Source organism: Thermobia domestica, chromosome 1 (genome assembly GCF_964235325.1).
Source record: "Thermobia domestica chromosome 1, izTheDome1.hap1.1, whole genome shotgun sequence".
In the NCBI taxonomy this organism is placed as follows: domain Eukaryota; kingdom Metazoa; phylum Arthropoda; class Insecta; order Zygentoma; family Lepismatidae; genus Thermobia; species Thermobia domestica.
The window spans coordinates 43,850,305-43,866,366 of NC_137454.1; the positions used below are offsets into that span (position 1 = coordinate 43,850,305).

General features: G+C 35.0%; 1 protein-coding gene across 1 annotated transcript in view; it reads right to left on the bottom strand.

Annotated features, from left to right (window-relative positions):
* Nucleotides 1-5,739: 5,739 nt before the first annotated feature.
* The window catches only part of LOC145681066 (sodium channel protein Nach-like), a 72,006-nt gene continuing 61,683 nt past the window's right edge, over nucleotides 5,740-16,062 (bottom strand). Inside the window, exon 3 of the mRNA XM_081752458.1 lies at nucleotides 5,740-5,759. Coding sequence (XP_081608584.1) covers nucleotides 5,740-5,759 — 20 coding nt within the window. The remainder of the gene's footprint in view (nucleotides 5,760-16,062) is intronic.

Here is a 16,062-nt window from a genome sequence, read left to right on the forward strand (position 1 = left end):
CTTTTCAATTCATGTGAAACCCAATAAGACATCTTTTGAATCATTCCTATGACTTTGAGACGTTTGGAAACTGTTCTTTGCTCAAATCCAAATGCTTCTGCAAGTTCGTCCTGCGTTTGACACGAATCCTGATCAAGCAATGCTCTCAATTTTTCATCTTCAAATTATTTTGGCTGTCCAAATTGCTTTTGGTCTTCCAAGCTGAAATCACCACCTTTAAACCGTGCAAACCACTTCTGACACGTTCGCTCAGCTAGAGCATGGTCACCAAACACTTCCACTAACATATGATGACTTGCGGTAGCACTTTTCTTCATGTTAAAGCAATGAAGAATAACTCCCCGTAAAAACACTTTATCAGGCACAAAATGCGCCATTTTCAGTTGAAGAAAAAATGTTGTTGTTTCCGCTTCAAGCAACTGACATATACTAAACAAGATGCTCAATGACAGTAGTTTTCAACGCATGTTTGGATCAACGAAACTATGGGACAATAAGCTAGTTACGCCATCTTTTGTAAAACCGCACGAATTAATTCCTAGACCAAATATATGCGTTCAGTCTTACATTTGCAATAGTACTTTGAGACTTTCTAGTTCACCTGATTAAGCCAAGTTCATTGGCCAAGTTCGGAGAGGCGACGAATTGGATAGGAGTGAACAACAGGAGTGGATAGGAGTACAAAATTTATTTTATTTTTCTAATTTTGGCAAACCTTTGTTAGAATTTTTCTATTTATTGACTTTATTCTAGTCTCCATACTTTACTCGGAACTTTCTTAGCTTCCGAGAGGTCTGATAATTTTTTTTTAGAAATTCTAAATTAGAGACCACACTAGCCTTCTGGTAGGGCCGGAATCCCCAATGGTATTGACTGGCTACAGAGCGTAATAAGATTTCCATAAAGCCCTTCTCTTTATGAAAATCTTATTCTGGGTGCAGATTTGTGTTGCACTTGATGTTTTAAATATATATATATATATATATATATATATGCCACTTGTTTCGGCATATAAAAGTATATTTGACTATGAATTGTCATTTATACTTATATGTGGTAAATTCGACCACTTATCTTAGTATTTAGTGTATTTAGTGCAGTATTTAGTGTATTTTCCTTTGGTGCGCCGCTGTATTTCTTCTCTAGCTATCTCTCTATTCTCTTCTTCAAGAATTTTTAAAATTTTTTCAAGCTCCCCCAGATTTTTGAACTTGACAAATATCAACCATTTTACGTATATCATTTGAACTTGAATTTTTCAACTGAGATGTTGCGAGACACGATTCATGGAGGTATTTGTTGATGTCAAATATCAAGGGACCGTTGACATCACAATTTGACTGTCCGATTTATCGCGATAAGCGAGCGATAATTCAGTATACGATTCAATTTTTGCTTCGTCTCTTTTATCATTATCCATTCGAAATTCTCCGTTGTACTATTCTTTATTTCTACTTTTGTTTCCGTTGATTACCATACAGGGAATGTTGTGTAGATGTTTGGACCCATAAGTATTACTAATGTTTTTAGAGTCATTTATATGTATAATTTCTGTGTTTACATGCCTGCCTTGTATTTTAAGTGCCCATTCTTTTAAAGTTGTTTGAGAATAGAAATGTTTATCATTATGCGCGGTTAATCAGTTGTTATATAGTCGGATTTTTCTTATGTGAAGTGTTGCAACCTTAGAATTTTATAAATCGGGCTCATTGATTTGAAAGATTAAATGATAATTAAGTACATAGATGTTGAGATATAAATACGTGTTGAATATAAATGTGATATTGAAGTAAAATGTATAATATTGAATTGAGTAGTTAAATATGTATAAAGGTTCTTGGTACCTACCCCGAGCGGTCATTGCTTGCCAGTTTCGATAAATTCGACGAATATAAAATGTGAATTCAAAGTATCCCGCCGCGTGTTAGATATTTTCTTTAATTTTTGTAATATGGTTAATTAACATATGTAAATATTAACACAATATGTTATTATACTAACTGCATGTAGCATGAAATTAAGGCAAGTCGTTGTAACCCTAATTTATCATTAAATCTACCCTCAAGTTCATAAACCTGAAATCAATCTGTGTAATTACATTCCAATTTCGTTTATCATATACCAATCCTCGAACCTAAATTGTGGTTTCGCTTAAATATTTGTGGTATCGATACAAAAGCAAAACCTCTTTTAACCTAGAAAATTCTCGTTCTTCTATATTGTGTGAATATAATTGTGTGCACCTAACGTGATACAATGTGGTAGTGATTCAAAGTGCTACTAAATGGATGGGATAATAAATAGAAGGGATAATAAATGGAATAACAAAATGAGTGACGTAGACACTGTGAAATTAGTGACAAAACTTCGTTTCCTTAATTTCAGAGAATAAAAAAATGTATAAATAAAGAAGTCTACGAACTGAATAGGTGTTGTTCACAACCTATAAAGATTAGTTCGTATACGTATATGTAAATGAAGTGAATTCAGGTATATGGACACCATAAGGGTGCCTCACGAACGTGCGATATAAAAAGTCGTTGAAACTGCGAGAAAAGACTCGTTTAATCATCTGTTCAATTTTTTTCATTTCATGTACATATTATCAAAAATTAATTTTTTATTTGTCTTTCTCTCATCCTTTTGTTAAGATCAAATTCATATTGATGTAATCCAAGATTCTATGTGGAATGTTACATTTATATGTGTATTCCATTGCATGTCATAAATATTTTCTTTATGTTTTAAATTCTTAATAGATGTAATAAATGTTTACCAACTGTAGTTAGATTATAGTTTCTTTTTAAACTGAATCACCTATATCAATACATTGTCCTGTATGTATGTGTGCGTGTGTGTGAATGAATGACAAATTTACTTTTATGTGGTAGCCTTTAATATTGATTTACGACGATAGTGTTTATAATATGTGTGTAATAATATATTATATTATTGTGCATGGCCGAAGTAATGAAAGATAACTAATTCTAAATTACTCTAAATCGGCTCTGAGAGGAAAGCCTAAACAACAGGGTGATAATGGATAACGGCAGTCTGTTCAAAAATCCCGAAAACTTCTATTTATGGAAAATGTGTAATTACTTTGATTTTTATCTAGGCTTACTCAACTGTGTGTTCGATTTCCGCTATGGAAATTCAATTACTGGATAAAGGTTATTCAACATTTGGAAATAACAGACAAACGATTAAATTAATACTTCTCGTCACCCGGACTGAGTTAGGATAATTCCCACTTGTGAAGTTGCCTGGATCCAGGTCAGGGTAGTATGAGCAAACATGTGTCTCTTCGGGATCAATTCAAAATTGATCCTCAAGTAGTAAAATTCGTGTATGAATCACCTTTTTAATAACTATTTAAGCTTCTTTACCACATTTCCATCATTATCCAGTAGTTCATCTCTAGTTCCTTCTTCTTTTCTTCTCCTTCTTTTCCTTCTTTCCTCCTACTTTCTTCTTCTTCCTCACTCTTCCTTTTCCTATTTCTAATAAAAGTGAAGTGGGGTTGTGACTGGCAGTTATCGTTATAGACACGGTCATTAAATGCTCTTGATGTTTTCTCTTCGGAAGTCCGAAATAAATTAACCAAAACAAAATTCCGAAATTCATTTTAATTTATATTTTTAATAATTTTTCTAAATTATCAGATTAAAGTTTAAAATATAGCGACGACCCTTCCCAGGAACGACAAGTTTACCCTTCAGTAATTGGCGACCGAGAGTTGGACAGTTACCATAGAAACGGTTGTTTTCCATGGTAACGGATCTGGAATTATTTGTTGAGTATCAAAAATTGAGATCGAGCACATTTTGAGTTGGGCATAAGAATGCAAATGGTAGAAGGAATTCATTATTGAGAATATGAATATAGTCGTTGGCTGTTTTGTTTTTTCTGCTGCTTTATGTAAGAAGGGGAAAGGCAATAATTACTAAATTTTTGGAAAACTAAATTTGTTAAATCTTAAATCTTAAAACTTAAATCTTGGAAGTCGGTCAATGATGGAGTAAGTGAGAGTTCCCTAAGTTATGAATAGTATTTGCTTTACAAATTTATGGTATTTAGTGTTGTATGTATATTTATGTTCCATTTCAAAACTTTCGCAACGAATAGTAAAACAGTCGTGACACAGAGTGATAGAGAAGTCCCTTTTTAATCAATGAATATTAAGTGAAAAGGATAGAAGAACCCGCGTCTCACGTAGACTGGTAAGATGTAGTTGTTGTGAGACAAAATGGATCCATTTAACCTGTACTGATTTCGATGACACATTCGTTAACGTAAAAATAATCAGGAACAGGGAAATAGTTAAATATTGTAATGAATGCGCCGAGAAAATAAACCAGTCTCGTGACGTGATGGATGTCTCGACACTAAAAGAAACCGAGCATCCCGATTTCGATGTCGAACCCGGGTGTTCTACACCAAAAAATCGAGGCCAGATATCTCCGGCGGACATATCTGATCTAGAAGATAATGAAAAGAATAGGGATCACCCCGGTGATTTACCATACAATTTAAATAGCGATAGAACCATAGTAGAACAAAAGAGGAACGTGTAATCTAGCCGTGATGCCTTCTTCTGCTACAAAAGATGAATGGATCGTAGTAATGTAGAAATAAAGGAAAATCTCAGTAACGTAGAGCAAAGTTTAGATACCTCGAAGCGAGAAACCGACGCTCGATTTCAGGTATTAAGCCATAAAATTGATGATATGTGCTCAGACTTTGTTTCTTCAATAAGTAAATTGAAGGAGGAAATGTCTGTGGAGACCAATCGGGTGAGGTGCGAAGCTCAACAGAATATAGACCATCTAAAACAAGAAACAGAAACTAAATTAATTACTGTCAATACAAAATTCGAAAAGATAGATGTTAAATTTAGGCACGTGGATGAGAAGTTAGTGGCGTCAACACAATGAGTGCTAGAATGAACAGAACTAGTCAACAGAATGAGTGACGTATACCACTCTGACAAAGCCAGATCGCATAAACCTGCTAAAGATTGAGATTGCTTGGCTGGGAGGTTTCAATCATCTACCATTTAGCCCAGACTGACATCGTCACATTATCGCTTGTGCCGATCTCTACAGAACTAGCTGAAAACTTAAGTTACTTTCGAAAGAGGACTTTGAAAACCACTTGTCAATAATTTCTATAACAACGGGATTACGATGTTACCTTAAAAATTGCAGGGCATCGAACAAAATGGTGCACGTGGATCATAATGTTTCGAGTACCAACAAATCTTTTCTCAATTTTGATCCCCGAAGGCTCAATACTTTCTATATAATCTGATATAAACGACAAGAATCAATATTGTATGGTCCGATGACAAATGGAACAAATATACGTTATAAATTCCGTTTACGTGATCTTATAAGGGATATTTTCTAATTAGATAACTTTTACTTCCAGATCAGCACTTACTACTCTAATAAAGAAGTTAGCTCTTACAGAAAAGTTTGACAAGAACATGAGCGATACGAAGAAGATAGGGCTAATAGCATCAGACTTGTTACTTTACTATACAGACAAAGTAGGAACAAAGACATTCGACACTATTGATGAGTTTATAGAAAATTTGTTGAAAGTAGAGAAAAATAAATGTAAAACAGAAAGAAGGCAGAAGCGAGAAAAGAGATAACAGTCACTTTCGGTGCAGGAATTAATAACTAGAATTAAGAAACTAGTAGTAATAGAAGATTCATCAGATGATACAGATCATGATAAAATAGTAGTAGCTAAGGAATCAAATAAAAAGTCTCAGAATAGTTAAAAATACTTAGTAGAAAGTAAAGAAGTTAAGGTAGAACCATCATCTAGTACGCAATTGGCGAGAATTAGAAAGAAAACAGTAGAACAGTTAAAATTAACAATAATTAGTAAGGTACAAACAGTGAACAATACAGAGAAAGAAAGTAGTTCGTCTCAAAATAATTTTCGAGGTGGAAAACAAGAATTTTAGCGCTCAAAATAGACAAAATGGTCGGAATTCGAATAATAGCAAAAATTCGAATAACAGAGGAAATTTTAATCAGAATAGGGGGAGCTATTCATAGAATAAAGGTAATTTTCATCAGAATAGATGATGTGGTAAAAGCCGTTATCAAAATACTTACAAGAATAGGCAGGATTGGAATCAAAGGAACGGACCACCACAACAACAGTATCCTATGTATTACCAGTAAATACGACCGCAGACGCATAACAGTAATTTAAATTGCATTAATGTACCTTTTGAATCATATGACCAGTGTTGCTCTACGTGTAAAAATTGTGAGAATAATTCAGTGCAGGGAACTCAGCAAACTTTAAACTAGAAAAGACTGTAAATGGTAAAGGCGAATTTACAGGTTATATGGAAAATGAAAAAAAAACAAAAAAAAACAGATATTAGCCTCCATTCTGTGTGAGAACAAAGTGATATTTTTAACAGTAAATATAGAAAATACGGGAATAAAAGCTATTGTAGATTCTGCATCCCAATTATCCATACTAAATGAAAGTTTAATTCCACCCGATGCAGCAGTTACGAATATTGAGACTAGGATAAAGGGGATAACTCAGAATTCTATATAAATATTCCGAAAAGAAAAAAATGTACATACAAACTATGATGGTGGCTGAATGACGGAAAGCATGGAAATAGCTATACATTAATTCAATTTAATTTTAGTCCCCTTTTTATTATACCCAGTAACAAAATATATATGTAACAACAACAAGCTAAATGCAGAATATTCATAAGTAATTTCCTTCAGATTGAGTTCAATTTCTAGTTTCACTTCGCAAAAGTTTTTAACGGTCGACCTTACGTGGCTTAAGGACACCGGAGCACATATTTTCACACATATTACAAAAAATGTTAATGATGCCGAATAACACTTTCATAGTATTATTAACACAAGATGCAACACTTAGAATTAATAAGTACTTTAAATATCAATGACGATAAGCAATAGAATAGAATAGAGCACAATAGAATATATATCATGGCACCTATCCGAAAGCAAAGTTAAGTTACAAATTTTCTCTTCTCATAATTACAACTGCACATTGAATTTTAAACTACTCCCCAATATATATATATATATATATATATATATATATATTAATATGTCAAACCTGATTTTCATTCTTTGGAACTCATCTTTCTAATTTAGAAGCCGAAACGAGATTGAAATCAACATATTCTTGGAAGAGAAAATTTAACCACCTACCATATTGAGATTTCAGTCCTCAATGACTGACGTTCCTTCCGCATCGAATACGGAGATTTCTAGTTTGGAGAATTGCCGCTAGAGGCGCTCGCATTACCAGGAAGGAGTAATCGTCCTCATTCTATAACCAGATCTAGTTCAATCTTTTCTCTTACGATTAAATTCCCATTTTATCCGTTTATGTGTCCATTACGTTACATAAGATAGCAATCGTTCGTTTTTCTATTGCTGGGAAAAATTTCCACCATAGTTTTTGAGTCACAAAAGGATTTCTTCACGATTTGTCACTAGGCAATGATTTCTTACATCCGCACGAAAAGAAATTAGATTATGGAAAAATTTTTGACTCTGCAGAGATTTGGGAGACCACATAAGAAAATAACAAAAAGTGGCAAAATACAACTTCCGTTTTCTGAGAAAGTAAATAATATATTTAAAGCTTGTGCAGTGCAAAAATTTGTATTTTCAGCGAGAAGTAAAGTACTTGTACCAGTAAAATTAGTGCATTCATGGTCAGGAGTAGAATACTTATTCGAACCAAATAGAAAGCTAGAACATGACTACAATATATTAATTCCAAGAGCTTTACTATCTCTCTAGTTTTGAAAGCGTATACAATAGTAGACTATGAAGAAAAATGTTATACAGCAAATAGTGAAGACTTAGAAAATGAAAAAAAAACTAAAGACTAAATTTGACGAGAAAAATTAATGATAGGAGTAGGGATGCGCAAGAGTCGAGACATGTCTCGAATCTCGACTCGACTCGACTCGAGATTCGAGTCGAGACACACTTTGTAAAACTCGAGACGAGTCGAGACACGAGTCGAGACAGCTCCTAAAAATCTCGACTCGACTCGAATGTCTCGAAAATCTTTCTATAACGTTTAATATTATTTTGAAGAAAATACTCATTCAGAAACACTCAGCACGAGAACTTCGGAAACTGCAGGACTTGTCAGGTGTTCGAGGAGTGTTGTGGTGAGTGTCTTCAACAAGTGGCGAAACTAAGGGAAAACGACGTCCAAACGTCGAGGGGTTGGGCACCCCCCACCTCATTACATTTGTCCGACGTCGTAGGCTGGGCAGACTGGGAAAACAGGACTGGCAGCGAACTGCGTCGGAACCAACACCAGAGTTTAATGCTGGGCAAAGTACAAGTGTATCTGAACTAGTGTTGTAAAATTTCCGGAAGTTTTGAACATATTGGTAAAAAACAGTTTTTTTTTTCGATTTCTTTCTTGAAAAATTGGAAAAATTGAAAAAATAAAAATATTTGTATTAGGTTAATTTTACTAGTAATCATATCTTTTTCCTTCAAACGCGTGAAAAATATAAGTTCAAAAATGTCAATATTGCGAATATTAAAAAATAGCACTCGAAAATAAAACTATTCCAGTCATTATCTATACAGGGTGTCCGAGAAGTCCTTCCCTGATTACAGAAATTGATAACTCAGGCTAGAAATAAGATAGAAATATGAAACTGGTGTTGAATTGTTTACAAACTATAAAAGTTTTTGTCTGTGTTAGGTTTGTTCTGTTTTACCAAGTCTCAATTTTGTTTGTTTTAGGTTTGTAGTACGTAAGTAAGAAGCCCAAGAAGCCATGCCAACCAATCAGGAGAAGGCACAGTGTGTCCTGTGGTTCCATGAGACACGATCACCAACCACGGTGCAGAGACAGTTCCAGACAACATTTGGGAGGACTCCACCTGATGTCAAGAGCATTAAAGCCTGGTATGAGAAGTTCAAGAACACAGAGTCGGTTGCTGACCTTCCGAGGTCTGGTCGACCAAGAACCTCAGCAGACACGGTGGAGGCTGTGCGGCAGTCTTTTCTGAGAAGTCCTAAGAAATCGGTGCGCAGGTCCTCACGTGAATTACAGATGCCAAAAAGCTCTATCCATGACATTTTACACAAACGTCATGGTACCAAGACGGTGCACCACCTCATTGGGGTTTGGACGTCCGTGCCTATCTCGATAGGACATTTCCTGGGCGATGGATTGGTCGTGATGGACCAACAGCTTGGCCTCCACGTTCTCCTGACATAACCTCATTAGACTTCTTTTTATGGGGTTATGTCAAGGATGAGGTCTACCGAACAGTGTACCAGATCTTGAAACCCTGCAGCAACGAATAACCACAGTCGTTGCATCGATCCCTCCAGTGATGTTGGCTAATGTGTGGATGGAAATTGAATATCGCCTAGATGTGCTACGTGCTACCAAGGGTGCTCATGTGGAAGTGTACTGATGTGACCAAAACTTTTATAGTTTGTAAACAATTCAACACCAGTTTCATATTTCTATCTTATTTCTAGACTGAGTTATCAATTTCTGTAATCAGGGAAGGACTTCTCGGACACCCTGTATATTAAAATACTAGATTTACGTATATATGTTGTGTCCCCACAGAAAAGTTTATATGTTTGTCTCTAGTCCTCAGACGTTTATTTCGTGGCCAAATTATAAGAAAACGAGGGATAACCATTTCTCCAGTCTAAGATGAATCTTCATTGTTTGGGGAGTTTTTTTCACAATGAACTCAGTATATCTCTGACATAATTAATTCTGTGTGTAATTTATTTACTTATTACACAATGCATGCAAAAAGAAAGGAAACACTGGTCATATATGAATTAGAAATTCCAACTATAAATGAGCTCAAATCTTGCAAACGGTGCGAAATATAAAAAAAAAATCGAAAAAAAATCCCGTTTATGATACCCCTTGCCGATTTTTATGAAGGCGTCCTTCACTTGTATCTGTAAAGGGACATGTACAGATATGACTAGAGGTCTGCGCGGATGAGGATATCCGCATCAAAATGGGTATTTGCATATATATATTTCTCATTTCTGTGCGGATAGCGGATAAAGTTGCGGATAATGTTTCCTACAGTTTTTCTACCTAAAAAAATGCTGTGAACTTTCTGATAATGGTGGAAAGAGCACTAGAAAGGTTCGTTTTGAATTAAAAGTTTTAAAACCAGTTGAAAAATACTAAAATCAAAATACAAGTGTGTTTGAAGCTTGTGACTGAGTGACAGCAAAAGGACAAAAAAATGACACGAGAGAGTTGTCCTTTTATTGCTGTTTTCAATATTTTTAGCAACCGTTTTGTAGGCGAATGACATCTCTGACCTAAACAGAAAGAAACGACAGACCCCATCGCTACTCCTCAAGTACCGCTATTTGTTGTAAAAAGAATAAAATAATTGCCGCCAAAGCCCCTCTGATAAAGCTGAAAATTTTCAGACCATTCGCCTTGAAGAGGAAGCAATGTCTTCAAATAAAGTCTTTCTAGCCTAAGAGGTCAGGAACCAAAACCCTAATTTAAAACACCGCATCCCCTTCCATAAACTGAAAACTGGTCAACAGAATTATCTTTGCCTTTTGTGATAAACTGGAGAAGCGTGTAGGTCACCGAAATAGTAAACAAATAACATCATACGCTCATCTTTCTCTCTCCCTCTCTCTTAAAAAAAAATCTTCACTCACTGTTTCCTTTGAAATACAGCAGATACTGAATGCACATTTGCGACCCCACAGATTTCTTTCCTCGGAGAGGTGCCACGGACCTCAATGAACATTCCGAGGGATTGGAGTTTTATAACAGCAATTGTTTCTCTCTCTCTCTTTCTTCTTGTGTGTATGTGTATATATATGTATGTTCTGGGCCTCTGGCAAAGAAAGAAAGAAAGAAAGAACAACCAATGCGTTGTTTCTCCTACCCTAAATGTGTCCAACAATGAGTGGAGGCTGCAAAGAAAAGCAGTAAATTCTAAACTTCCTCTATTGCGTCTTCCCGAAATTTACGGTATAGACTTCCTATTTGTATTCGAAGTTATTTTCACTTCTAGTTTCAGTAAAAGCGTGGCCGTGAAAGCTTGAGTTGATTTTCAGTTTAACGTCCCGTTCAGCAGCGAGGCTATATGAGGCGTGGACCTACTGATCGATGTGGAATCCGAACCACATGAGCTCCCATCGGGAATTAAACCCGGGTCTCCCACGCCAAAGGTGCGTACGCCAACAGCTTAGCCACGAAGGAGCTTGGTCGAGAAAGCATGCATTGTATTGCGTTGTTAGTTTCGTCAATTATTTTTTAAATTTAGTGCAATTACTGGTGTTAGTGTCAGTTCGGGATATGTGGATGTGTTTGCAGTCCTGTGATTAATTTTTATTCCTTAATAACGATTATTTCTATTTCGCCTTTGTGTTTAGAACAAATGCCCTTTTTTTTAATGAGTAATAATGAAGTTTAAAAACTTAATGACGTGCTCTAAAATTAGTCGATTGAGAGGATATTACCTACGTGGCACTATTTTGGTCCGGTACCTGTATTTGAAGATCTTGGGTAAGTACATAAATCGTTCATTAATTTCTAATTTCTATTTGCACGGTTTATATTGCATTTTATTCATCATAGTTGGTATTTGATCACGAAGAAACTTATATAATATATTGTTTCGTTTGATTCAGAAAACTACATGTATTATAGAATATGAAAGTTGTATATATTTGTTATCTCATTATCTGCGGGTGCGGATAGAGATGTTGCAGATGCGGCTGCGGATGCGGATAGAGATGTTGCGGATGCGGATGCGATATTTTGTATCCGCGCAGACCTCTAGATATAACTCTATGAGGAATGACAAGAAGATTCATGCTCATATGTGAATGATGCGCTTTGTAGAGAGCGCAGGTTCAGCTAGCTGAAAATTAATAGTCTGCACTTATTTCTAGAGATGCAAGGGCTCGGAAAAAAACCGGCTTTTTTGGAAAAAAAACTCAGTTTTTTCTGCTTTGCTTTTTTGCTTCGGAAATTTTGGGCTTTTTTCAAAATAATGCTTTAAATTGATAAAACAGACATTGTATCGCTTCTCTATAACACAAAAAATCATTTAATTAGTGGTTGATGCTGATAATAATATAAAACATCGAAAATAAACTATGAATTTCGAAAAAATATTTCAAACAATTTTTCTTCAACATATTTACATTATGAATTCCATAGGATTAACCAATGTATATAATAAGAATTTTTTAACCTCCTATATACAAAAGTAAGCAGAGTTGGCAAGAACCGTGGTTGTTTTTGAAAATGCCAAAAACCCGTTTTTTGGGGGATGTTTAAACCAGGCTTTTTTTGACTTAGATTTTTTGCTTTATGTATTTATATTACATATTCACAGAAATAGCCTAAATTTGTTTCGCCTTGATGTTATTATGCAACAGCGGGGTTATGCCGGAAGAACTCCCATAAGCTTAAAGAAGTGCGGTCAGTAAATTTCTTAAGTTGAGAATCTCCCGCCCTAGCCATTGGGAAAATCCCGTCATTACTTGAAATGTAAGACAATAACGGGAAAATCCTGTTATTGCTTTGCATGTAAAATTTAAAGGTCAACGTACCATAATCAGTACGCTAAAACTGAGGTAATAAATTACAAATTTAGTACCGGTACGTAGATATCATTGAAAGTCCAATCCAAGCTAATGTTGGAAGCTACGTAGGCAATCGATAAATTTTGCCAATTTCTATCAATATATTTAAACAATATTGGCTTCTTTATAAAACAACACGCATTTAGGCATGTAGAAATATACAATTTGGTTTGTTTCGTATATTTAGGCTTAACATCCTTACGAAATACCGAGGTTATCAAGGAGAAGACTTTTGCTTAAACTGACATCCGAACCGCTACTTGGGTTACGCATGAAAGAAGGATTGTGGTTCAGCCGAGAATTGAACATGGAACACCTTGATTAAAAGGTGAAAGGGAAATAAAACTATTGCAGGTGGTTTGATATCTGGAAACGTTACCATGAAGTTCACACGATTCGCATTTTTCATTCTTTTTATTTTTGTGGTTTAAACCAGTTATTAAAAAAAAAAAGTTGGTGTAAATCAGCCAACCCTAAAAGTAATCACTTCTTTTTAAAGAATACACAAATAACTAGCAAAATAGTATGTAGTATTTTTACTTCAAAATATTCCATACCCTCTTTTTGAAACAAAATAAAATTAAAATAAAACATAAGAGAAATACTTACAAGTAAACCTTACGTTTGGGTGAATCGAGTTGCTGACTGAGACACACATGAAAAAGTAGTACTAAATGTGATTAGTATTTCAGTGAAGTTTTAGGTGCGAAGCTCCAGGGGTTTAGGAGATACAGCTACCAGAACATCACATGGAAGTACAGAATAGTCTTCATACAGTTGGAGGTAAAAGCTCTGTAAGACCTCTTGTAACGACAAAAGGTGCATAACAAATATATGGGTACATATTAGGACTAGGGGGAAGTCATATAGTAAGGGTATATCTGACGGCGGCCATCTTGAAATCCGCCATTTTGAATTAAGGTTAAGTTTTTAAAATAGGAATAGGGTCATGTGATACATGATTTAAGACTCAAATTTAATCAGAAGAACAATGGTGACGTTAATTTTGATTTACGCGCAATTGGTAAAAAGTTACAGGGAAATTAAATATTGTTGCAGCATATGTATTAGTTCTTTACCCCACCTTGTAAATTTTGTTTTAATGATAATAATTAAATAAAAAGCAGGTGGATAAATATTAGGTCTATGGTAAGAGTTGCCTTGATGGCGGCCATGTTCAAATCCGCCATTTTGAATCAGACAAAAGTTTTAAACGCATAACAGTGAGACCTTATTAATAGCAAATTTTACCATAACCATTTTTAACAATTTTTGCTTTATCATTAACCAGCACAAAGTTAAATGGATCGCTTCTTACGACTACTGCTTTGACGGAATTGTTAACCACAAATGTGTCAAGTGTAACTCGATTGCCTGTGTCAGGTGTGCTCACTGTGAGCAGAGCATTTGTGCAAGTCATGCACTCTTTTCTGAACTACATATTGATTGTACTAATTGAGGACTTTTCTGGAAAACACCAAAGACCCAAGTTCAATTATGACTCAGTTCCACTTTGGTCATTTTTATTTAAATTAGCAATTTGTTTATGCGATAACAAATGCTGGTTAATGATAAAGCAAAAATGGTTATACCGTTGGATTTATGGTAAAATTTGCTATTAATAAGGTGTCACTGTTATGCGTTTTGTTTAAAACTTTTGTCTGATTCAAAATGGCGGATTTGAACATGGCCGCCATCAAGGCAACTCTTACCATAGACCTAATATTTATCCATCTGCTTTTTATTTAATTATTATCATTAAAACAAAATTTACAAGGTGGGGTAAAGGACTAATACATATGCAGCAACAATATTTAATTTCCCTGTAACTTTTTACCAATTGCGCGTAAATCAAAATTAACGTCACCATTGTTCTTCTGATTAAATTTGAGTCTTAAATCATGTATCACATGACCCTATTCCTATTTTAAAAACTTAACCTTAATTCAAAATGGCGGATTTCAAAATGGCCGCCGTCAGGTATAACCTTACTATATGACTTCCCCCTAGTCCTAATATGTACCCATATATTTGTTATGCACCTTTTGTCGTTACAAGAGGTCTTACAGAGCTTTTACCTCCAACTGTATGAAGACTATTCTGTACTTCCATGTGATGTTCTGGTAGCTGTATCTCCTAAACCCCTGGAGCTTCGCACCTAAAACTTCACTGAAATACTAATCACATTTAGTACTACTTTTTCATATGTGTCTCAGTCAGCAACTCGATTCACCCAAACGTAAGGTTTACTTGTTAGATTTATATGATACACTTAAAGGCTGCACATCTAGAGCTTTTGGTTCTGTATATTCTTGAAATTCTACAGTTAAGTTTTATAGAACCACCATCACAGTTTACCCAATCCTCAAGTTATCTGAATTTTTAACAAGAAGGATTCAACATATCATTACGGAACTCCCCCCCCCAAAAAAAAAAGACTACGGAATATATTTAAGTTAAGCTAAATACAACTGCACAACAAACATGACTGAGTGATTAGCTTTTGCGCTTCTATCGGGAAGTCCGGGATTCAACCAGCATTCGACCATTCTGACAAAGCTTTTCTTCATTCCATCTGTGAATGTAGAAATAGTGCGTGTACTGTGAGTTGGGCGACTTCCTTTTTTATTGTTCTTAAATCGTTATTATTACTAATTACCAGCAGTGACGGTTTTGCGAAGGTTAGGGCGGCGGTCTTTCGGACTGAAACCCGTTCCCCAAAAGTTACGGAATGTCTGCAACAAACGAAATATCTATTATTTATGCCTTTACTCATAAACTTTAAGCTCCCGTCAAATAAAAATTACGAATGTTTAAAAAAAACTAAACATTAGTAAGAAACCCTTCCCAAAATACTTTTCTAAATCCGCCACTGATTCTCAGTATAAAATGATTTTTAAAGATGTATCCGGAAGATTATTGCTAAACATATAAACTAAACGAAATATTAGTTATGCCTGTACTCATAAACTTCAAGCACTTCCCAAATAAAATTAGGACTTTTTAGGAAACGAAACAATCAGAAAAAACCCTCCTAAAGTACTTTTCTAAATCCGCTACTGATTATTTGTATAAATTGGTATTCAAGGTTGTGTCCGGAAAATTATTGCTAAATCACTTCACAGCTACAGTATAACAGAAATGTGGAAGTACGGTTTGACGGATATATTGAAAAACGTACGCTTTGACGGATAAATAGAAAAACGGGCAAGTTTAACTTTTGCGCTAGAAGTAGAGTACTAAAAGCTCTTAGAAATGAAACACGGATGACAAACTAGAGAAGAAAAAAGATGTCGATAACTCAAAAGTTAAAATAAAGTTAAATAGCCTCTAAAATTACCCTCAAATACTACATTCTTCATGTTAGCTTTAATTCGTA